The sequence below is a fragment of the Microcebus murinus genome, chromosome 24 (assembly GCF_040939455.1).
Source record: "Microcebus murinus isolate Inina chromosome 24, M.murinus_Inina_mat1.0, whole genome shotgun sequence".
Taxonomy (NCBI): domain Eukaryota; kingdom Metazoa; phylum Chordata; class Mammalia; order Primates; family Cheirogaleidae; genus Microcebus; species Microcebus murinus.
Genome location: NC_134127.1, coordinates 21,971,306 through 21,995,370, shown reverse-complemented (window position 1 = coordinate 21,995,370; position 24,065 = coordinate 21,971,306). Strand labels below are relative to the sequence as shown.

Sequence of the window (24,065 nt, the reverse complement as noted above, 5' to 3'; positions counted from 1 at the left end):
GTAATGAGGCCAGGGGACTGGGGCGCAGTCGTTCGCACTGCGAACAGCTGATTGTCTCCTCCACGGCAGATGGCCTTTGAGCACAGATTTGCATTCATTGTCTCCAAATCTGTTTTCGCGCTGGTGTTCTACATTTCAGCGGCAGATCTATGCACAGATCAGAATACAAAAGGAGAAGCAAGAAAATAACACCCAGCCAGGAGGATTTTTTAATAGGCGCCGCGCGCTGCCCGGCGTAGTGAAAAAGCCGTCTAGGGTTTCAGCTGTTTGGCGGCGCTGCTGCTGCTGCTGCCGCCTCCCGGCCACCAGCCCGCGGCCACCCCGCGCCGTGGGCGAAGTTTCCGCGATCCCCGCCCGCCTCTGGGGCCCCGGGGACCGGCGCGGAGAGGAGGGGCGCTCGCGGGCCTGCGCCCAGCCCGCCAAGAGCTGCCAGCGACCTCTCACGTGCCCGGGTGCGGGCGTCTTCCCAGGCTCCGCGAGCGTTTTCGCGGCGCTGTACTTATCTGAACAGCACCTGAGCCTCGCGCGTCCGCACCTCGCCCCCGCCTCCGTCCCTAGCGTCCTCTCCCCACCACTTGCCAACCGCACGCCAGGTCTGGGTGTCGCCGCGGGGCTCCGGGAGACTTGGGAGAGCCGTCCGGGGAGCTGCGTGCTCTGGGGGACGTTTGCACGGGACATAAGTACACGTGGCCACACTCTCCGCGTCTCCCCCAACGCGCGCACAGACCGAACCCCGGGAACGCACGTGCCCCCCGGCAGGCTGCAAAAAACCTACATCGAGAGGCAGGATCCACGGAGGCTGCCCGCTCCCGCAGCCAGGCCGAGCCGGCGGGCCCCGCCGCCCCAAGTCAGCGCGGGGTTTGGGGGGGCGCCCGCCATCCCGCGCGCGCACTTGGGGTCCCGGCAAGGACTCGGCGCCCGCAGCTTTCTGTCCCCTTTCACCTCCCGGACTCCCGGCAACGCAGAGCGTGGCGCGCGCCGCCGGAGGACGTCGGCCCGGCTCGCCCGCCGCCGGCCAATCCCGAGCGTCCATGCAAATGAGGCTCCTTATCGGGCCGCGGCTCCGCCTCCGGCGGCCGGGGCTGTAGTAACCCATTCATGGGGCCCGCGCGCGCTGCAGCCCGGCTCCGCGGCACTCGAAGCCACCGCCTCCTCTCGGCTCCGGGTCTTCCCCTTCCTTCTACAACTGATCCTGTTGGGGATTTTTTTTCTCTCTCTCTAAATTGGAGCGGTGGGGAGGAGCAGGGAGGGGGCACCAGGAGGAAGGGGAGAGATTAGGCAGCCATCAATCTCCTCCAGTTTCTCCCAGAACAGGTGATGCTGCTAAATTGTGAGCACTCGCAGGAGGCAGCGCAGCGCCTGGGAGGATGCGAGCGACCTAGGGCGCGGGGCTGAGACGGCAGAGCCGAGCGCGCGCAGGCTGCAACCTGAACTTCCACTACGGGCAGCCCGCACCCCGCCAGGGAAGCGAGGGACGGGTTATCATCATCATCATCGTTGTTGTTTTATTTTTATTTTTTTCCGAGAGACACTCAAACTTCGGCACTTGGCCGCTTTTCTTGGATTGCTTTGGAGGAGACGGTTTGCTGGCAGCGTTGGGGACAGGCAGGACTGTGCTGTAACTCTTATTTTTAAAGCGACAGCAGAGGATCACACACTTTTTAAATGTTTGGGATTCAAGATACTTTAGGAAGAGGACCAGCTCTGAAAGAGAAGTCGCTGGGCGCCGAGATGGATTCGGTCAGGTCCTGGGTCCGCAATGTCGGGGTGGTGGACGCCAACGTCGCCGCGCAGAGGTAACCGGGCGGCCGCACGGTCATTACGCTCTCCAAGTCGCTGGCTTTACTGTGCCTGTCTCTCCGTGTGTCCCCTCCCCTGTTTCCTATTCCTCTCCCTCTTTCTCTCGCTCTCTGCCCCCATCTGTCGCGCGGGCCCGCGCGCGCTGGGGCTCGCCCTCGGGCAAGCGGGTCGCTGCGGGCAGGGGCCCCTAACCCCGCAGCCGGCACTGGAGTTTCTCAACTGCCTGGGTCGTTTGTGTTCCTTGCCCCACAGTCCACTCTCTGGCAGGGAAATAACAAGTAGCATCCACCGTCTGGCAGCTCGGCCCCCAGCCCTGCGAGCCTCGGCCCGGAGCGGAGCGCGCGGACCGGCGCCGACCGCAGAGAGCGGCTCCCCGGCCACTCCGGGCCTCGCCAGTCCGCCTGCGAGCGCCTCTCCGCCCGCATCCTGCCGGGCGAGTCCTGGAGCCCCGCGACCAGATGGTGGCGGCGGCGAGAGGAGCGCGAGCGGCCCGGGCGGCTCCCGGGGAAGGCGCGGCGGCCCGCAGCTCAGGGAGGGCGGACAGGCTGGAGGGTCCCGGCTCAGAGATAAAACTGGGGGCCAGACGTTCGGAGCCGGGGAGACGGGGGAGAGAAGAGATGAAAGAGAAGAGCAAGGACGCAGGAGGAGAAGGAGTAGAAGGAGTTGCGGAAGAAGAAAGAGGCGAGGGAAGGAGACCGCCAGGCAGGCACCGGGATCGGCAGCCTCTAGTTCTGCGGTCCCTGAAGTTGATTTTGTTCCTGAGAGTCCGCGTGCCGGGGCAGTAAATACCAGGTCCAGCATGCCAGCCTACGAGGACATCCGGTCCCACTCCCTCCTCATCACTGCTGGGCTGGGATTTGTGGCCTCCTCGTCCTTGTCTGCGAGAGGCAGCGCTCTTACCTCCGAAGAACCCGCGAACTTCCCGCACGGCTCTCGGCTCCGCGCCCGCCCTCCTGGCCATCCTCCTTTAAAGCCCAGCACCACATGGAAATTACCCCCTTTTCAGACAGGCCAGGTGTCCCGGGTAGAGCGAACCGTCTGCCACCCTCGGAGGAGAGGAATTAGAAGTCACATCGCTCCCGGACTTGGGCCGGCGGCGGTTCCCTCCCGCTCGCCCGGGCCGGGATGCGCTGGGATCCGTCGGTCAGATGGCGCATCGCGGCGCTGGCTTCCCGAAGCGGTGGCTTCCCGAAGAGGTCTGGGGACCCGCTGGGCTTGCAAGCCGAGGGAAATCTAGCAGCACCGCCGAGCCGCTTCCGCGCCATTATTTCCTTAACCAGGCTCCTTAAGGACGCCTTTCCCACCTTCCTCCCTTCCCGTAATCAAAAAGTTTGTTAAAGCTGGAACAGGCGTCGGAGCGCGGGGATTGTAGCCATGTGTTACACCCTTCAAAAAAGTGAAAGTGCTCAAGCACCAGGGTACAGATTGGGAAACCCCTGCGCCGCGGCAGCTCCCGCGGTCTGTGCGCTCGCCCGCGCCCCGCGTCTTCTGTTAAATGTGATCTGGTGGCCAGTTTGGCCCGGGCCGAGATAGGTCGACAGGGAAGTGAGTGCACACACTCAAAACGCTCGAGGGCGCCTCCCGGGTCCCCCAACTTGGGTTTCATGGCCAGCGATTTTGGCTGGCGCTGCGGGCAAACACAGCTTGAGTGGGGATTGCCTTGGCCCCAGGCAAGGGTGTTGTTCTCTGCTTAACATTTTGGCTTCTCCACGCCCAGCAGCTCTAGGGGCAAGGGTCCCTGGTATCGGTGGTCCTTGGCAGTGGCCTGTGACTCTTGGTGCTGGTTGTGGGGATTCAGCCCTGCTTCTGTCCTGGGCACAACTTTTCGGAAGAGCGAGGGAAGCAGTGGGGTGAGGTCTGTAGGACCGAGACTTGGGCACCGGGTTATCCGCCTTTCCTCCCCTCAAGCCCCCAGCAGGGTTCTTGCCCACTGCCTTTCCGAGTTAGCCTGGGGGGCATTGTGGGCCGTGGCTCGGGAACAGGTAACTCAAATGATGACGGAGTAAAAGGGTCATTTCTTCTAAAGCAAATGAGGCACTTAGTCCTCTAACTAACCCAGGTCCTAGCTCTGCATTGTAATCCAGCGGCTGTGCCACGTAAGGAGAGGATAGGGGCAGCCCACTGGATAGGACACAGGTCACCACCTGGAGGACCCTCCAGGCCTTGGTTTGCAGCCGGGGTCCTTCAGTTTCCTCTAAAGGCCGGAAGGTGAACTGCTCTTGGTGGGGTGCTAGGAGCTTGGACCACTGGGTGGTGGCGGTGGCCCAGGTGTCAGTTCTGCCACCAGACCCCTGTGGCCACTGCGACTCTTTTAAGGAGTCCCCAATTCTTAATCCAAATGGAAAAAAAGACTGGAAGGGCTCAGGGCTCTGGACTCGGGGCCTGGACTTTTGCCCCTTTGCAGTGTCGCACGAGTTCGATAGTAACACGGTATCTTTCTCTCCTTCCCCTTGTCCGGTGTCCCCGTGTCTCTTCCTGCGCAGCGGGGTTGCCCTGTCTCGGGCCCACTTTGAGAAGCAGCCTCCCTCCAACTTGAGGAAATCCAACTTCTTTCACTTCGTCCTGGCGCTCTACGACAGGCAGGGGCAGCCGGTGGAGATCGAGCGCACCGCCTTCGTGGACTTTGTGGAGAACGACAAAGTAAGCAGAACGGGCCCTCCCTCCCCGCGGCCTGATAACTCCCGCCTTGCAAAGCACTAAAGATTGCATCTGTCACTCGTGACACTTTTCCACTTGCATCATCAGGGATGAGAAATCGAGGCTTCTCACCCCCAGCCTCTAAATCAGTTGCTTCCCGAAACTCCTTCCACCCGTGCTCCTGCGCTGGCGCTGCAGGAACGCCCTGGCTCCGCGGGGCTTTAGCAACACCTGGCTGTGGACTGACCGAGGAGCGAACGCCCTTCCGACTAGACCGTAGTTAAAAAGTACACCCAAGGCCGCTGATGCGCTTCTCGGATTATTTTAATTATTTTGCACCTGCCAGCGCCAGCATAGTGGGTCAAATCCGTACTAGATGGAAACCCACAGTCCAGCCTCGGCCGCCTTCAGGCCCTGCTCTCGCTCGGTAAGGCAGCGCCTCCTCCAAACTCAAGCCCGGATCTGGCGGCTGGATTTGATCTCAGGTGAAGGACAGTCCACCTAAACAGATAGCGACCAAAGGACAATCCCCTGCCCTCTCTGAGTCTCAGTCTGCGCAGCTGTACCATGCGCGGTTTAGAGCAGGCGCTTCCCAAAGTCCCTCTTGAACCTGGACCTTGGTCCCTGAGCTCATAGCCCCCGCAGGCTCAGTCCTCGGGGACAGGTCAGAATGCTGCCCTTCCAAGTGCCAGGGGCTCCGAAGGACAGACAGAGCCTCATGGGTTGGTGGCGCCTGTGTAAAGGCAGCTTTGGCACGTTGTCCAGTTGTCGTGGCTCAGGGGCCCCACTTCTGGGGACATTTTAAAGGAAGATGGACAGAGGGCTGGAGAGGGTCGAGTAGCGGGGAGCCTTGGCAAGTTTCGGAGGACAGCCACCTATGGGCAAAGCTCCTGCCCTTTGACCTGGGACTGGTGGGCGTTGTACAAAGCTGCTGTTTGATGGGGAGGAAGGCGGCGGGAGGTGGCGTGCGGTCCCCTCTTTCCTCTTTCCCTCATTTGGGGGAGTCTGCAAAGCAAGGGAATCCAGCGCGGCTGCTTTTCTTTTCAGGAACAAGGCAACGAGAAGACCAACAATGGAACGCACTACAAGTTGCAGCTGCTCTACAGCAACGGTGAGCGCGCGGCGGGCGGCGCGCTTCTGCGCGGGGGAGGCGCACGTGTTTCCGCCGCCGACCTCGCTCCAGGCTGGACCTGGGCGATCAGGCGGCGGGAGGCTTGGTTGCAGCTAGGGGTTGGGAGGTCTCTGCCTCCACGATGGCTCAGCCTGGAGCCCGCGGCGGCCAGTTGGGGTGCCGGGAAGGGGCTTCTCTGCCCTTGACTCGTGAGGGTCTCTCTCTCCCCGCAGGCGTCCGCACGGAGCAGGACCTCTATGTCAGACTCATCGACTCCGTCACCAAGCAGGTGAGCCTGGAAGCCACTTGGTTCTTCCCCGCCTGTCTCTCTCTGATCCTCTACCCACCCCTAGTCTCCAACCGTCCCTCTCCACGACTTCCTGGGTCAGACTCCGCACCCCGCTCCGTGCCACCCTGTACCTTGTCCACTCAGGGATAATTATTTTCAGTCTCGCCAATTGACCTGGTTCTACCTGGCTTGGGAATTCACTGGGGGCGGGGGCAGGTGAAAAAAAGGATGAAGAGAGGAAACAGTTATTGGGGCATTCAGTCCCCCCAAACTTTCCTTTTTGCTAAGAACTTGTCCTCACCGGGCGAACTTTTCTATTAATTTCAGTTGAGTCAACCAACCGCGCAAGCGCCCGGAGCCCCCTGCTGCGGGGAAGTCCTCGGGTGGCATAGGGTAGCGAGAGGGGAGACGATTTTGTGCTTGTTCTAAAGTCCCCTCTCTCTTTGTCCGTCCGACACCCTCTGGATCTTCTCTTCCTGCCTGCACCCCCTTCGCAGCCCATAGCTTACGAGGGACAGAATAAGAATCCGGAGATGTGCCGAGTGCTCCTGACGCACGAAGTGATGTGCAGGTAATAGCGCCTTCTCCTCCGGGCTTGGCTGGAAGGCGGGGCAGGTGAGCCGGCCTGCGGGGCGGCGTCGGACTGACTCTCAGGGCTGAGGGCGCAGCGGGGTGGCCTGGAGGATGGAGTGGCCTGGGGGCAGGACCACCATTAGTCTCCTATAAGGCAAGTTTCTTAGGGCATATCCATTAGGACTTGGAAAGGAAACCTAGAACAACTCTGGAGTCCACCTTTAAGGTATGGAAGGAGTTTCCTCGGCCACCTGCAGAGTCCCCACTGTCCCTGGCACTGCCCCTGGTCTGTGGCGGAAGCCTGGAGGGGGTTGGGATCCAGGACCTTCCTTGAACCCATTGGCGACTGCTCAGTTCTGGCCAGGCCTGCTTGGGGCTAGACTTCCAGGCGGGCCACCTGTGGAGTTACTGAGTCAAAGCCCTCACAGTCTGGGCCAGGGACCACCAGAGGGTTGAGTGGCCCATTTTTTGGGGGGGGGATTTCCCCACCCTAGGCATCTGCCGGTGATGGGGGTGGTTTCTTCCTGGGGAGGCTGCTTTTCCTGTGACTTCATGTGTCAGGGGAATTTCTTAGGTCAGGAGGAGCTACCGGGTAGAAAGATGGGTCCAGGTCCCCACCAGCTGTGGGAGGGGGAGGGTCCGAAGGGGGAGGGTCCCATCTGGCAGGTATGGGGTCGAAGCAACAGCTGGATTCTGATGGTCGGGTTGTGAAAGGTGCAGTCTACTCCTGTTTTTCCACCTTCCTGTTTTTCCTTTCGGAGTCCCGTGTATTACCCCTTTTCTTCCTGACTAGAAGAAAATAAAAAATCAGAAGAGATATATCCACACTTATTCTCCCTCTTTTTTTTTGTATTGTCCAATGAGTAGATTTTTTCACGCTTACTCTTTCAACAAATGTTTATTGAGTGCCTAGTATGTGCTGGTATTGGGCTGGGTGTTGGCTATCCCGCAGCGAATGAGAAAGGCTATAAAAAAGGAAACTCTGGAAAGAGTGTGGTTATTTTACTATAAAAATCTGAATGTTCCATACATGTTTTTCTTTCTCCCAAACCTCTGATTGGAGGGACAGCCTCAATTCTTCCTTGCCCTGCTATTGCTTTCCCGAAGGTCTTCACACTCCAGACTTGCTAGTTTTGGGTAATTCCAACTCCAGACTTGCTAGTTTTGGGTAATTGCAGCCCATCTGATTTTGTAGGGACTGTTTAATGGGCAGCTCCCCAAGCCCTCTCTCCCCAACCTAGTCAGGAAGAAACCATAACAATCAGGCATGTTTGTTTTGGTTTTGACCAAGTATTAGAAAAACAAACTTTCCAAATGCAAAGTTCAACTCTGCCAGTGGCTTCAGCTTCCTTGCCTGAGTAGCTGGGCAAGGCATTGGGCAAAGGAGTAAGGAGATGGATACTTCCTTATGCCAGGAACCCTGGATAGGTTTGTTCAGAAAAAAACTACAATTCCAAGATGCACTTGCATGTAACACCTAGACTAAATATTTCAGAATGCTTTGATTCGGTTGGTTAATTGAAGGCAGGTTTTTAAAAAAATTCCTCTCTATACTTTTAAATGGCTTAGTTTGGAGAGATATCTTCTGAAAAGCAAAGACAAGACAAAACCAAAAAAATAGCCCATGGTCTAATGAATTACACCTTTCACTTTAAATAATACTTGCATGCCCCATCCAGCTGTAGTTAAGGCTGACATTTTTATTTTTAAGCCCAATCAAATCCTCCTCATTTTATGCAGTTTAAGTAGCGGCATCAATTTTTAAAGCCTCTAGTTTAGTCTGCATTAGTAACACAATATAAAAATTTAATGTACTGTAACTTCTCTGCGTTGGAGACCTGGGAAAGATGCTCTGCTATTTTCTTCCCAAACTAGGATTTAAAACAAATATTAATTATGGGTAAATAAATGATCCATTGGATGGGTACTGTCTGCAGTGTGTGTGTGTTTGTGTGTGTGCGTAAATGAGATGGGTGAAGGCAAATATTGGATGCATCTGAAAGGGAAGTTCTCATTCAATCTGTCAGAGCTGGTTAATTCTCTAAGAAGGGGTCGGGGGCGTTCCTTCTCTCACATTTTAAGAGCCAGTGGTAGCAGTCAATGATTTTGGAATGAATCTGATGCCCTGTATCTCAAAGGTTATTGCACGTACTTAGTTTCATTTGCATGGTGTTATTTGACATACCTGGGCACCTCCCCCGAATGCTTTTAATGTTCTGTAATCTTTAGTAAAAGGCTCCTAAATTGGTGTTTAGCTTTGAGGGGGGAAGGAAACAAAGGGACAAAATAAATCTCTTTAGGAATAACTTTTTCTCCCTTCCACAATTGTCTCTGTTCCTCTCTTCCCCCGCTTTGGTTCATTTTGCCAATTATTAGCAAGGAGAAATCTAGTTGTTATGTCGCTGCCAGCCACCCCTGAGCCCTCAATGCTCAGAGGGTTAAAAGATATTATAATTTGAACAGAAGTCGTCTCAAGGCCTACAGCTGGCTAATAACAGAGTTGTATTGAGCGCGAGCAAACCCCACAGCTGTGACTTTTCGCCACAAGGCGCAGCCTAGACAGGGCACTAATCAGATGGACCAGCCGGGCAGTGGGGCCAGTGTCTTTATCGGCCAGATGGTGTGAATTTAGACACTTTTGTTATGCAATCGCAGGGAGGAGTTGGGGAGAAGAAAACAAAACAAAAGCCACCATGCTGTGCGCTTATTTGAGTTTGAAATTAGAGACAGATTTTTGAAAGTTGAGGGTTGCATTTTAAAAAAAACGATTTTGGAGGGGAAAGGGACATCTTAGCTTGTTGTAACCCAGGGTTTGGCTAACTGGTCATCCTCTGTCTAAGGCTAGGGCTTTCCCTCCTCTCCAAGCCAGCTTTCATCCTTCTTTTTTTTTTTTTTTTTGTCCTTTCTGAAAAATGCAGGTACAATTCAAGATTGTGATAAAATTTCTCATATTCCCTCTCTGCCCACCCTCAACTTGTTTTAGTCTCTCTCTCTCTCTCTCTCTAAAAAGACACCAGGCAGAGGTAGAACCGAAAGAGGCCTGTGAACGCATTGAGAGTGTTTTAAATAAAAGGTTCTCCAAATAAGTAGTAGAATAAAATAAACCAAACCAAGCCAGACAGAAACAGAGGACCAGCTTTCATTTTCATTCATTTGGTCAGGAAAGGGGGGACACCTCCAAGCCTCTCTGGGATTGTTACGAACACAGTCTTAACCTACTGCCAAGTTCAGTTCTTTCTTTCTCCCCCCCCCCATTTTTTGATTAAAAAAACCCACTTATCAGGAACTTCAGAATTAGAGACTTGCTTGTTGGAGAAGAATCCTAAAAGCCTTTTAACTAAAGTAGCTGAACCTGAAGCTGGTCACTTCCGGCTTTGTCTATACAGCAGAGGGAAGGGAGAATTGAGTTTGGCATCTGGGTAATTCAGGGACCCAGTTCCTTGGCGTCAGCTATCTCAGTGTTTGGGGAATGTGGGTTCCTAAACATCTGAGGTCCCCCCTTTTCCTTTGCTTGTGCTAATACTGCTGGCATGAGGACTGAATGTCATTTAAGAAACAACATAAAGAATAACTGGATCATATTAATGAGATCTTTTCTTTAAAAAAAAAAAAGAAAAAGAAAAAAGAATTTGCTTTGGCTAACTTAGAGACCCAGAGAAGTTTTAAGAAGGGCTCAAATGGGGCCAATATAACCAAGTATTATTATTTTTATGCCTTTGCTGTTGTAGTTCCATAGCCAAGTGTCTTCTATGTATTTTCTGTGGTGAATATTATCCTTAGTGATTATATGCAAATATGTTACTGTTGGAAAATGGAGAACTGAATCCTAAAGTTCCTTTGCATTTCTCTTTGTCGTTTGCTCCCGAGTTGATTCCCCACAGTTGTGTCAGACCAGCACCAGGCTTACGTTTTTTTAAATCTGTTTTTCTTTTCCTCCGGAGGAAATCCCCACGGAAAGCAGCTGAATTCAGCTGAGCAGTTTTGCAAACTTGCTCTGCCTCCTCAGAATCCTTCCTACCCAAACTAAACAGCTCGGCACATTCTGACAGTGCGCACTCTTGTAATTAAATTGTACCTGGCATCGCACACATATTTGGGGTTAGGTTGACATGCTGTGATGTCAAAGGAGAGCCTGGCTTGAAGGTCTTTGGGTGACAAGCATGTATGGGCCTTTTGAAATTGCATTGCTAGGAAAAGCGGTTTGCCTGAGCTGCGAAGGTATTGCATTGACATAAGCGATATTTCAGAAAGAGGAGAGGTGGGAGACAGAAATGGGTGTGGGGGGGTAGGGATTTGGGAAGACAGACGAGAGCTTTGGAAGGTGGGAGAGCAGCTGGCCTGCATTTTTATTGGTGTTAATCTTGGGATGGATTGAAATTTTAAAAGTTAAGACCTAATATAATTTCAAAGGGCAAATATTATTTCAGAAAGTCCCAGTGGCGAACTCTGGTATTTAAGAAAGTTGAGACCATTTTTCTTTTCCTTCCTACTAATTTGATTAAATTTCTTAAACCTCATTGTGCTCCTTTGGTGAAATGCTTTAGTGTCTCTCAAGTATATTTCCCTTTCCGAGGATGGTAGAAGTGTTCGCTGACTAATCCACACATCCCTGCATGAAAGAGATGGGTTTTAGATGTTTTAAAAATATCTATTTATGTTTAATTCTGCAGAGGATCAGAGAGGGGGACACATGCACTGCAGAGAGCCACAAAGCAAATCCGGGACTGGGCTGGTGGTGCTAGGCCTGTGGGTCCCTGCTACCACGTGGCTTCTACATTTCCTTACATTATTGTCACTTTCAAAGGGTGCTCATGGGATCTCATAGCCACACGTACTTAAACCTAGAAGTGACTCTAGAGATAATGAACCCAACAATTTTATTTTATATGTAAAGAAGAAAAAGTCCAGAGGGGTTAAAGAGATTTGATCAAATTCGTACAGCTGATTGGTGACGGCTTAGACGCCGGAACCCGGATTCTCAGTTTAGCAAACTTTCTATGGCCCCATATCAGACTTAAGCTCCAGAGAAACTGTCATGGGAAGGGCAGGGCTCACATATAGTTTGGTGATTATTGACATTTATTAGGCATGTTCTCCAACCAGGGTAGATGAGAATGATTTTCTTTCTTTCTTTCTTTCTTTCTTTCTTTCTTTCTTTCTTTCTTTCTTTCTTTCTTTCTTCCTTTCTTCCTTTTCTTCCTTTTCTTCCTTTTCTTCCTTTTCTTCCTTTTCTTCCTTTTCTTCCTTTTCTTCCTTTTCTTCCTTTTCTTCCTTTTCTTCCTTTTCTTCCTTTTCTTCCTTTTCTTCCTTTTCTTCCTTTTCTTCCTTTTCTTCCTTTTCTTCCTTTTCTTCCTTTTCTTCCTTTTCTTCCTTTTCTTCCTTTTCTTCCTTTTCTTCCTTTTCTTCCTTTTCTTCCTTTTCTTCCTTTTCTTCCTTTTCTTCCTTTTCTTCCTTTCTTCCTTTCTTCCTTTCTTCCTTTCTTTCCTTTCTTTCCTTTCTTTCTTTCCTTCTTTCCTTTCTTTCCTTTCTTTCTTTCCTTTCTTTCTTTCCTTTCTTTCTTTTTTGACAGAGTCTCACTGTGTTGCCCAGGCTAGAGTGCCGTGACAGCAACCTCAAACTCATGGGCTCAAGCAATCCTTCTGCCTCAGCCTCCCAAGTAGCTGGGACTATAGGCATGTGCCTCCATGCCCGGCTAATTTTTTTCTATATATTTTTAGTTGGCCAATTAATTTCTTTCTATTTTTAGTAGAGATGGGGTCTTGCTCTTGCTCAGGCTGGTCTCGAACTCCTAACTTTGAGTGATCCTCCTGCCTCGGCCTCCCAGAGTGCTAGGATTACAGGTGTGAGCCACCGCGCCCGGATGAGATTGATTTTCTTGAAAGCCACGTCAAGGCTACCTCTATAACCAACTGCAGTTATTAGTGGTCCATGTGCCTGGAATGAGCCAAGGGGTATTCAGAATTCTGTGACACCCAACAGACAGCACATGGGCAACCTGGTAGGGTGGGGGGTGGTGATTCCCCAGTGCTTCCCTGCCACCGGGCTTCAGGTGCCCTTATCACATTTGCCTAGGTATTTTCAACCGATATCTTTGGGTTGGAGTGTTTTGCTCTCTGCTCACCTTTCGAGTACTTTCTATATGTTGTAAATTACTCTAAAGGGTTTCCTTGATCTCCTCCCCTCAGCCAATCCCACTGGCATTTATTGAGGGGCTGTCTACGACCCAGTGCTTTGTGAGGGGAGAAGTCTTGGGAAGTTGAGTTTTCAGGACTGGGACTTGCAGATGGTAAGAGTACCACTTCTGCTCCAGACTTGGTGAAAATTATCAGAGATATCATCCTACAGCTCCTTGCCTCATTTTCTTCCTGTTTGAAAACATACACTATAGTTCTGGTCTCCCCCCTTTATCTTTGGAAGAAAAATGATAGAAAAGAGTGAATGAATACATATTTTGCAAGTACACCAAGTTCTCTGGAGAAAGGTGTTATTTAAATAAAGTTGATAGAAGTCCAGGCATCTACTTGTGGTCTATTTGCACATTTTTCTTTCCCCTCTTTTTTTTCAAATATTTATTGAGATACAAAGTCCTAAAATATACATTCACAAAATCATTGAACAGCAAGCTGGAAGTGACCTTATAGATCTTAAAATCCAGTTGTCTGTGATTTAGATTACAAATACGGCTTTTGGGAAAGTTGTTAGTTGCTGCGAACCAGTCGGCTTGTAAGCCACAGAGTGAGGATTGGAATGAGTATGTTTTGGCTTCTGCTTCAGCGTTTTTGATTTGATTTGATTTTTTTAATAAAACATGGTCACAAATTCTGCCCTCAAGCAGTTTATAGTTGGGAAGCTACCGCGAACAGATTCGTTTTTATGAACGTTCTTACGTTGTGTGCTCATTATATTTTCTTGGTTTAACATATTTCTTTTACTTTTCTGGCTCCTTCCCAATCTGCAGTCGATGTTGTGAAAAGAAAAGCTGTGGAAACCGAAATGAGACTCCTTCAGACCCTGTCATCATCGACAGGTAGGGGAACAAAGTGATTTTTTGTTGTTGTTGTTGGTTTCTTTATTTCATGGAGTTCAACGCTGAGTACCGATCTGATCACTTGGGGCTTTGCCGTAAGGTTGGTTTCATGTTATCTCAAGACAGTAAGCTGGGCCCGCAAGGGCTACCTCGTGCCGGTTGGCCTTTTGTAGAAATTAGAATCTTCCTTTGGACCATGTATGTCTACGGTGGATTCTGTTCTAGGTGCACTCCCTTCAGCCTAATAAGGGGCGCACATATATGGTAAAGAATGGTCAATGATGCCATCTCTCTCCTCTGGCAGGATGTGGTCTCAGCTTTCTAGAAGGGGCAGTGTACCCCAAGTTAAGCGGCTACCTCTCTGTCTTTCTCAGTGATTGCTGCTGGGTTTAGAGACTATCAGTTTAGATTACGGTTAAGGCTTGTGACAAGCTCTCTATTGCATGGAGGAGATTTCTTTATACCATGGAGGGTTGCGTTCTGGGTTCTCTGTTATATTCAGAATGGGAAAGATTCTTTGGGACAAGATGCTAATTCACTGAAATGTGATTTAGCCATCCTCAGCTGTCTGGTTTTGTGATTGGAAACAGAACTTACAAACCAACGAAGAAATACCAAATTAACTTCTAGCAATCATGTAATTTTTAAAGAAACCCCGTATTCCCACCCCTAATTTTTTCTCTTTCGTTAAAAAACGGAATAATTCCCTGTTGCTTCTTTCTTTGGGTTTTCGTATTTCTAGCCAGGTCCTGAAATGGATTGGAGAGACTGCAGTCTCCAAAGTTGTTATTCCAATATTCCAACGAATTCTCAGCTGGGAGGATGGAACCTCTGGCATTCTTCCCAGAAAGCCAGCTTGGTTTCTTCGTGCAAAGTATAGCATAGCCTTAGGAATTGAGGAGGCAGGAATTCTGATCTTGTCCTAGCTTCTGACCTTGGACAAAGCCCTCAGCATCTCTGATCTTCAGTGGTATAATAATGGGTTGGGAAGTGCTTCAGAAGGCTACTGAAATATCAACAATGGCCTTGCAGTGTTCTCTGAGATGCTTGCAAGAGGGTGACAGGCAGATATAAAATGCTTGTTGGATGCATATGGTGTCTTTGCCATTTTAGGAGGTTCTATTGAGCTGCATTTTAGGGAGCTATTTGGGGTTGCTCTGTTTTTGTGGGGTTTTTTTGGCAGTGCAGAGAACTTAAATATACAGAGTTGCAAGGACTCTGGGGTCTGTCGTCTTTCTCATCTTATAGATGAAAACACTAAACCCAGAGTGGTGGCATGGCGTGCCTGTGGTGGCACAGCTGGGTGGGGCAGAGCTGGCGCTAGAACACAGCTGTCTTCCCTTCTCACTGGTGTTGCCCTCCACGGCCACCACCTCATTCTCTCAACACCCTCCCTGTCGCAACTGACGAGTTGAATCTACTCATTTCCCTGCTTTCCAGGTCCTCTGGGGAGCTGGGAGGGTCTGAAAGCAGCCTAGACTCAGGTCTTGTCCTTTCTGAGGTGTAAAATGAGCTCACCATCTTCATCTAGTCTTTTTCACTAATGCTAGCTCCTCAAGACTGTTGCATCTTTTCTTGTAATAAACACCCCATAAACCAGCTTTAGAAATGTTTGCAAAGCTGCGAATGCTCACCTGCACCTTGCATCTCATGAGCACACATCTTCCTGAATGACTTTGCATTTAGCCATTCTTTAAAGAACTACATCTAACCTGCATCCACAGGTAAAGCCGAATATGCTCATGTTTTCTTCCTACGTAACGTACACGTTACATGTACAAAGAAAGCAGTCTCTTTGCATCTACGGAGAGAAAAGATTTTCACGTTAGTTGCCCTCCTCGTTGGTGCTAGAATGCCTTGAATTCTTCTGAGATGGTGGAAATTGTGTCTTGGCTGCATAATATGGGGTTTTATGTGACTGTGGCATTTATTTTTACTGTCCTATGCACAGTACAACAGCCCAGTGTTGTCTCTGCATCACTCAAAATACGCGTTACTTCCGAAATGTTGCACGTCTACTCATGGCAACATCCGTACCAAAGGGTGCCATAAATTGACCAGGATCAAGTTTTAAGAGAATCCATTTTATTATAAACAGATGCATTTGTCTGGCTTTCTCATGGGTAGGGCTTTTATTTGAAGGGAAGGGTTATCCCACTGAGAACTTGTCTCATTGCCCCTGAATGTCTTTTGTGGGCTTCCCTCAGCGTTCTTGCTTTCATTTTTGGAAGTGAAAGGGCACGAGTTGGGCTCCGTTTGTTGGAGGTGAGAAGTCTGCCTTGTGCCATGCAGGGGTTTGGCCGAGCTGTGCCTCTGGTCTCCGGGTTCAAGGTCTGCCAGGCTAGAGGTGTCAGCTTCCCTCCCAAGCACCAAACGGGTGCAAAGTCGTCTACTTTGGATTTCCTCTGAGTAAATATAGAACTCTGTTCTTCGCCCTTGTTCCTATAATGCCAACTAATTATCTCCTTTGCCTTCTCACCTAACCTCACCAGATGCAGTTAATTTACACTGTCTTTCTTTGAGTTTCCTCACACCACACGCACGCTCCACCCTGGCTGGAGACAAGCCCGTTTATTCCCTTGGAATTGTGTATGCTCAGGGGAGGGGGAGGAGAGGCATAAGGATGGGTCCCGAACTTTTGACCACCGTGGGCCTCTTCTATATTTTTTGCTTGGTGAGCCCACGGTTTTGTAAGATTCTGCCTCCCAAACTGCAATGAACAGGCAATAATAATGCAGCTGTGCTTCATTTTTATTAATCAGAGATGGGAAGGGGAAAAAAAAAATCTCATCTCTGATGTGACCTTAATGTCATCAGCGGCCAAGTAGAGTTTTTGATTGGGATGAGACAATTGGCATCACTACACGGACTTGAGGGGCTTCCAGCTCGAAACACAAAACAGCTTGCCTTTTCAGTGAGTCCATGTGACCATCCCAGCACATACTCAGTTTCCGACGGGCTACTTGAAACACAAAAATAGCTTGTAATACCTTGTGTCCCCTTCATTGAAAATCACTGGAGTTTACAATAAGGGACCTCCCACTAGGGCTTTGGTTCTTCATTTCCTAAGACGAAGCCCCAGCCTTAGAGCCTTTTTTCTTTCCCTGCTAAATTACTCCCTGCCTTAATCTCTCTAGAAACAGAAATTTAGTTTTTATTTTCAGTTGTTTTTTTTTTTTTCAGCATGCTTTTGTGAATTCTTGGGCAACCACGCCCCTCTCCGAAAAGCCAGGCCAGCACGTAGCCCCACGGGACTTGCTGCTGCACCGAGGGCGTGGAAGAACCTTCTGTATACAAGCGCGAGCGTGTGCGTGGTGGGGAGTAGTGATTATTAATTTTAGTGCAAAAACCCAAAGTCCCTATCCAGACAAACCAATACTGGAACAGTTACAAAACAAAAACAAGGGTGAAACATAGTTCTTACTGTGGTCTTCAGCCCAGATCTTGCCTATAAAGATGTATTTTAGCCCAGATCTTATCTATAAAGATGTTATTTACTCTGTGGTAAATAACAATAAACAGGCTCACACTGACTTCCATTTGTGGTTTCGTAGGGAAGCGCTAATTCAACCTTGTTTGTTATGGGCTGTGCTGTCTTCAAACTCTCCTCTATTTGGAAGCTTCTTCTGAATATCCATTGATCTCTGGGACTCAGGATAGCTTGGTGATTCATGAGAAGAGGATTTTAGGAACAGTCCCACTGACATGGGAGAAGGAAGAAGGGTCCTTATTGTTCCTTTTGCAATCCCCATAAGTCAGGTGGGTAGAGAGGGCAAAGTTTCCTTTTGAATCTTTGTAGGCTGCCCTTGTCCATGTGCATACTGGTATGGTATTTTCTATTAAAAACCCCCCCAAAACCAGGTCCAACCTATTTCTTAAATGTGAAATATCCCAGTCTTTTGTCTTGGGACATTGGTCTCTTAGCTCTGTTCCCAAGAGGACCATTTTGAATGTGTTTTTGTTTATTTCCTTTTTCAAGAAGCCAAACAAATAACAGAATGACCATCCTTCAAAAGGTTTACTCAAAAATATCTGGAATTTAGTTGTTTACTGTGGGGTTGGTTTCCTGACATTATTTTCCCTTAAAAATTTTTTTTTTAATTGTGATAAAATACAGATAATGTGAAATTGACCATCTTAACCATTTTTAAGTGTGCAATTCAGTGACATTAAAAACATTCACATTGTACAACCATCACCACCATTCATCCATAGAACTCTTTTTCATCTTGCAAAACTGAACCTCTGTGCTCATTAAACAACTCCCTGTAACCCCGATGCCCAGCACCTGGCAACCACCACTCTATTTTCTGTCTCTCTGAATTTGACTATAGAGGTGGAATCAAACAGTATTTGTCTTTTTGTGATTGGCTTTTTTTTCACTGAGCATAATAGCCTCAAGGATGCTCCATGTGGCAGCATGTATCAGAATTTCCTTTTAAAGGCTGAATAACATTTCATTGTATGTATTGACCACATTTTGTTTATGCATTTGGCAAAGGGCACTGGGTTACTTTGACCTTTAGGCTATTGGAAATAATGTTGCTATGAACATGGGATATACCAATATCTATTCAAGTCCCTGCTTTGAGTTCTTTTGAGTATATACCCAGAAGTGGAATTGCTGGATCCTATGGTGATTCTATTTTCAGGTTTTTTAGGAATTGCCATATTATGTTCCATAGCAGCTATATTATTTTATGTTCCTACCAGCATTGCATGGGCAAGGGTTCTAGTTTCTCTGCACCTTGCCAACACTTGTTATTTTCCGTGTTGTGTTTTGCTAGAGGTCATCCTAATGGGTATGACTCTTTTTTTTTCTAATGAACTTTTCTCCTGCTGCTGTGTTGGTAGCATTGTTGCCTGCTACTCTCACCTCGGGTCTGGGCTTCTCGTTGGCCCTTCCCTTGCCAACTGACACAGCCTCTTCCTGCCTGTCTCTGCCTCATAGACCACCTTGTTCTATTGAAACACATGCGTGGATATTCTTTCCTCTGTGCCAAACTCGTTACTTCTCTCTCTTGAGTGTTATCACTTATCTCGGATGAGGTGTTCCTTGGGGGATGGGAACTTTTAGAGACTCACTGGGCAGAAGTGAAAACCTTACGAACCTGCCACATGTGCTGGAGAATACTGCATCAATTCTGAACACTCAGGACACTTCCTTTTGGTTAATTTAGCAAACCAATTCATAGTCATCTATTCTTGATTTGTAGTGTGGATTCTGCTTATAATCCGGCTCTCACTTTCAGCACAGAAATAGTATTTGGGTAGCAGTTGGAGTTGAGCTCTAGGAAGGATTTACGTCCATAAGGCCCGGCATACCTGCAGTCCTGGGCCACTCAGGTACAACCATGTCCTCTCTTTTCCTGGAAATGATCAAGCCAGATACATCAGCAGTGACATCTCCTGAACGAAGGATTCTGGCTCTGGGATAAGACGGATAATAAACATTTACCTAGCATTTAATTGGCACTTACTGTGTGCTGGGCATTGTGCTAATACATTTGTGGTAATTACATAATCTTAATTAATCTTTGACAGTTGGAAAAAAATCTCAATTTTACAAAAGGAAAAGCCAGTCTTAAGGCACTAGTTCACTCAGCCGAGGTCACGTAGCCAGTTACCAGTGGGGAAATAGGAATTTAGTCAACAAGTGGAAGTTACAGAGAGAAAGATTTTGGTGTAGTAGAAGGAAAAACTTTCCAGAATTTAGAGCTGTTGAAGATGGAAAGGCTCTTAGGGAATCTGTCCTCTGGGAAGTGGTGGGCGTTGCTGGCCCCTGAGTGTCATTTCACGCTGAGATTGTACAAGGCACGTTCAACGTGTCCCCGGCTTGACAGAAAGGGAGTGACATAGCAGAAAGGACTCTGGGTTAGGACCAGGAGACCCACTTCTGGACTCAGGCCGTTCGCTAGCTCGCTGTCTAATGTTACAGAGACCATGAGCCGCCTCTCTGAGCCTCAGTTTCCCCATCTGTAACATGAAGTGCTTTGGAGTCATGGGTAATCTTATGTTACCTCCCAGCACTAAATTTCCCTGATTCTAGCTGAGGGCCCAGGTTTGGGGACCAGGCGTGCTAATTCATCATCCTTGCCCATCAATAATTTACAGGAGCTATTAATATATACATCTTCTCTGCCCAGGCACTCCCTTTCCAGCGTTGGGGAATCTAGTGCTGTGAAGGGGTTACAAAAGCCTGGCTCCAGGCTGGTTTTTTTTAAGTGAAAATTCTATTCTCTCAGGGTGGGTTTAGATTTTCTCACTAAAAACCACAGATCATCTATCCAACGTGAATGCATGATTCTTTCATGTTCTCCTTCCTTTGTTTCCTAGAGAAACCTTTGTTAGATTCCTTGGCCATTTCAGGAAGACAGGTAGGAGAAGGAACTCTGCTACTTGCTAGTCTAGAAAAAAATGGTCCCTATGGATTGAAGCTCTTCGCTGGATGACGGCTGGAGCCAAGTCTTAAAAGAAAGAAACCGAATTTTGTCCAAGAAAATGCCTCTCCTCTTCATGAGTAAAGTTGTGTCGCACAGTTGTGAAGCTCACTTCTGCAGTTGTGGAGTTCACTCTTGCAGTTCCTTTTTAAGAATTACACTTATTCTGCTTGGCCAATCAGCCTCCCTAGACTTGCAGAGTTTTTGGATTTGCCACAATTTCATTCTATCATTTGTTCACTTAGTAATTCCTTGTGTTGTTAGGTTATTGAGCAAATATTTGTGAATGGCAGAGATCAGTAGGAAATATGACAGGCATAGTTCCTCTTCCCATAGCGCATACAGCTTCAATAATCACACACACGAATATATATTTACAAACTGTGCAAAGTGCTCCAAAGTCTAAGTGGATGGTGGGGGGGTTCCAACTTTCTAGTTCCACCCTTTCTTTGTGAACTGCCTACTCCATCACACACAGCCTTGAATATTTTCCTTTTTCTCTCTTTGTACACACCATTTCCACCTGGAATACCCACCCCAAGCTCCGTGCCAATATAAATGCCACCTCTTTTTCAAGATCTAATTCAGATTCTACCTCATCAAAGGTATCAATTTTTGTAGCTATAATCTTTTCACTTGACATTTAGACATTTATCACATATGCCTTCTGTTGTTCAGATGTATGGATATTGTTATGTTTTTACCTGTTTGTGCTTGCCTTCCATTTCCGACTGTGTTATAATTCTTAGATATTGGACCATCTGTCATTGAAGTCTTTTTTTAAAAATTATTTTTATTTTTTCATTTTTTTTTGAGACAGAGTCTCACTCTTTGCCCTGGGCTAGAGTGCTGTGGCATCAGCCTAGCTCACAGCAACCTCAAACTCCTGGGCTCAAGCGATCCTCCTGCCTCAGCCTCCCAAGTAGCTGGGACTACAGGCATGCACCACCATGTCCGGCTAATTTTTCTATATATTTTTAGTTGGCCAATTAATTTCTTTCTATTTTTAGTAGAGACAGGGTCTCGATCTTGCTGAGGCTGGTTTCGAACTCCTGACCTTGAGCGATCCTCCTGCCTCGGCCTCCCAGAGTGCTAGGATTACAGGCGTGAGCCACCACACCCGGCCGTCATTGAAGTCTTGACTCCAACATTTATTAGCTAAGTGATGGTGTTATAATACTACATGTCCACTTGAGTTGTATTAAATATATCAGTGCATGTAAGACACCCACATAGTGTGTGACACAACAAATGCTTTAAAAATAGTGCAGTTATTATCCTGTGTCTATGCAGTGGCTTGTATACTATAGACCAGGCGTCCTCAGACTATGGCCCGAGGGCCACATGCGTGTGTTTTTGCCCATTTGTTTATTTACTTCAAAATAAGATATGTGCAGTGTGCATAGGAATTTGTTTATAGTTTTTTTGTTTAAACTATAGTCCGGCCCTCCAATGGTCTGAGGGACAGTGAACTGGCCCCCTGTTTAAAAAGTTTGAGGACCCCTGCTGTAGACGCTCAGTATATATTGGTTGATATGTTAATCTCTGGCTGCCAAGCATCGAAGAGTTTGGGTGACTAAGTCCTTTGTCAGTTCCTATGGGATCTTTCCTGTAACTGCTTGTATTTGACAGTTGCTTAGCGATCCTACCTCCAGGGGCAGATAGATACAAAACGGTGCCAAGAACAGACATCTAGGGTTGTAAGGCAGAATGAATCCTTCCTTATTCAGTAAATATTTATTGAAGATCTATTATGTCATGGGCCTTGCGAAGTGGTCTGAAGGATATAAGACACAAAGCTTTCCCATTGGGAACTTGTAGTTTACGTGGAAAAACAGAAGACGTGCAGATACAACCCTGCTACTATGTAGAAAGCAAAAAGCACCATAACAGAGATAAAAGGATAAGACCCTGGAAGATCTTAAAGGTAGAGCTGACTTCCATCTTGGCAGGGTTAGGCGAGGGGACGGTTTTAACTTGAACATGTACACTCTGGGCAGAACAGCATTCCAGAAGGAAAGTGTAGGGAAAAGGTCCATGGAAAGGAAAGAATTTCTTGAATCTTCTCACAGTTTCAGAGATACATGGATATGTGTGATACGGGGAAGTGATAAGAGAAGTTGGAAAGATTATTTGAGTCTAGATCTTGGGGGACTTTATATGCCCGTGCAAAAAAATATTTTGACATTACTTTGTTGACGATGGAAGATGTAGAAGGATTTTGAGCAGGACAATTTCATGCTGAGGTTGATATTTTGGAGAGAGAACTTTGAGGATGGATTGGAAAATGAAGAATGGAAATAGGAGAACCTATTAGAAAGTCAGTTTTTTCCTGTCGAATTCTCTCTTTTCAGTCATTGGTGGCGAAGGGTACATTTTCTCACCTTCTCACACCCCACTTTCCTTCCCCCAATGCACCCTCCACTCCAGAGCTTTCGCCGACATTGCCACTTCTCCCCGGGAGTACATGTCCCCTTTGTTCCCTGGGAAGCTCAGATTCTTTGCAAAGAACTGCTGTTGTACCATCTGGCAATCTGTGAATGTTTCAGTAGCCTGGGTGTTTGTGAGCGAGCAGAAACTCCAAAGCCAGAATCTGAACCATTTACAAGTAATTCTTTAGAAAAGAGAGAGAAAGGCCAAAACCAGTTCACCATGACGAGCAGAACTCATTCAAAGTCCTTGCCTAAGACCTTCTGGATCAATTCCCAGTGAGAATCAGGGGACCAGTGGGATGTATGTGGTTATTCAGAACAGATAATGGTATGTTCCAGCTTTTTCCTTGTAAAATTGTGTAACGTGATTACAGAGCAGATTTGCTAGCAAGTGGATGAGGCAGGAGGAGTGGAAGAGCAGCACTCTAACGTCGTGCTATGGTGGAAGAAAGAAATAGGTGTTGGTCTTTTAGAAAAGGTATCTCTTTCCAAACTTGTCCAACTGGGTTTGGGAGGAACAAGGGTTCTCGAGCTGGGACTACATGTTTGTCCAAAGAGGACCTTCTAGAACTTCCAGCTATTTTCTTTCTTTTTTTATTATTTGAGTGAGCAGGGCTGGGTAAGTTCTTTGGCTCTATTTTTGACCCAGCCAAGAGACTAACAGGCCACATGGTTGGGAAATGAGACAGATATCCCAAGGAGATGAGAGGGAAGTTATCTGCAGATGATTTGCAGATTTAGGATTCCACCCACCAGGATTTGACTAGATTATTCCTTTGTTAATTAGGATCTTTTGAGAATTGCTATTTGTTGCTTGCTTCTTCACATTGACCTGGAGCTGCAGTTGGAGAGGACATTTGATCAGAAAGGAAAGTTGTTTGAGTGACAAGAGGCTCAGAGCATTTCAGCCAGCCTAGGCTCAAGTCATCAAGGAGTCAGCATTTCAGTAGTCTGGACTGGGTCACTGACGAAGTGACTGTCCTCCAGGGGGTTTTGTTCTAAACTCAAAATGTCCAGTGAAGGCAAGCTTTCCTGCCTCCCCTATAAGACCACCAAGGAGCCAAAGTTGAGGAGAAATGCTGTGATTGTTCCCATTCAACAAGAGCTTTTGAGAAGGAAGTAAGGGGAGAAATTCCTAATCCCACAGATAGGACAGCAAGAATGGAGGAATTTGCAGGGATGGGACCATTGGAGTTTGGGCCATCACTTTGGGGCTAACACCTCTGTTTTTCTAAGGCCCATAGGAGCCAGGACTTTGAAAAAAGAGAACTCCCAAGATGGCAGTGAGATTAGGGTCAGGGCCATTGCACCTCTGAATGCTGCAACTACCTGTATCCCCTCCAACAAAGCCCTGGCGTGGATCACTAAGGAGACAAGTGGTGAGATTTTTTTGTGTGTGTGCTTTATGCACAATTGCACATGACATTTTCCTGGTTTATTGAAAACTAATGACATGACTCAGTTTAGCTACAAACTGGGGATGTCCTCCTACATTTCTGAGAAGTTCCAGTTGAAGATTAGCCATTTTAGGAGCTATGTGGCAGGTCAAAGACTCAACTGGGATTAGGGACAAGGTCTCCAGCTCCCAGGACCCAAAACCGAGGTGCTCTTGGCAAGGAGAGGGACAGGAGGAACAGTTGGATTCACAGAGAACAGGTCGTTACCGAATTATGAAGCTGCTAACAGGACCGAGGGCTTGGAAGGTTTACTGAAGGCTTGGAGGGTTCATCACCTTCCAGACACGCTCCGTGGCCCA

The 24,065-nt window shown here is 48.1% G+C and overlaps 1 protein-coding gene across 1 annotated transcript in view; it reads left to right on the top strand.

Moving 5' to 3' along the window:
• Positions 1-1,084: 1,084 nt before the first annotated feature.
• Positions 1,085-24,065, top strand: part of EBF2 (EBF transcription factor 2) — a 185,788-nt gene continuing 162,807 nt past the window's right edge. Inside the window, exons 1-6 of the mRNA XM_020282567.2 lie at positions 1,085-1,796; positions 4,284-4,440; positions 5,485-5,548; positions 5,782-5,837; positions 6,335-6,408; positions 13,369-13,437. Of these exons, the coding sequence (XP_020138156.2) occupies positions 1,666-1,796; positions 4,284-4,440; positions 5,485-5,548; positions 5,782-5,837; positions 6,335-6,408; positions 13,369-13,437 (551 nt within the window). The 5' untranslated portion in view covers positions 1,085-1,665. The remainder of the gene's footprint in view (positions 1,797-4,283; positions 4,441-5,484; positions 5,549-5,781; positions 5,838-6,334; positions 6,409-13,368; positions 13,438-24,065) is intronic.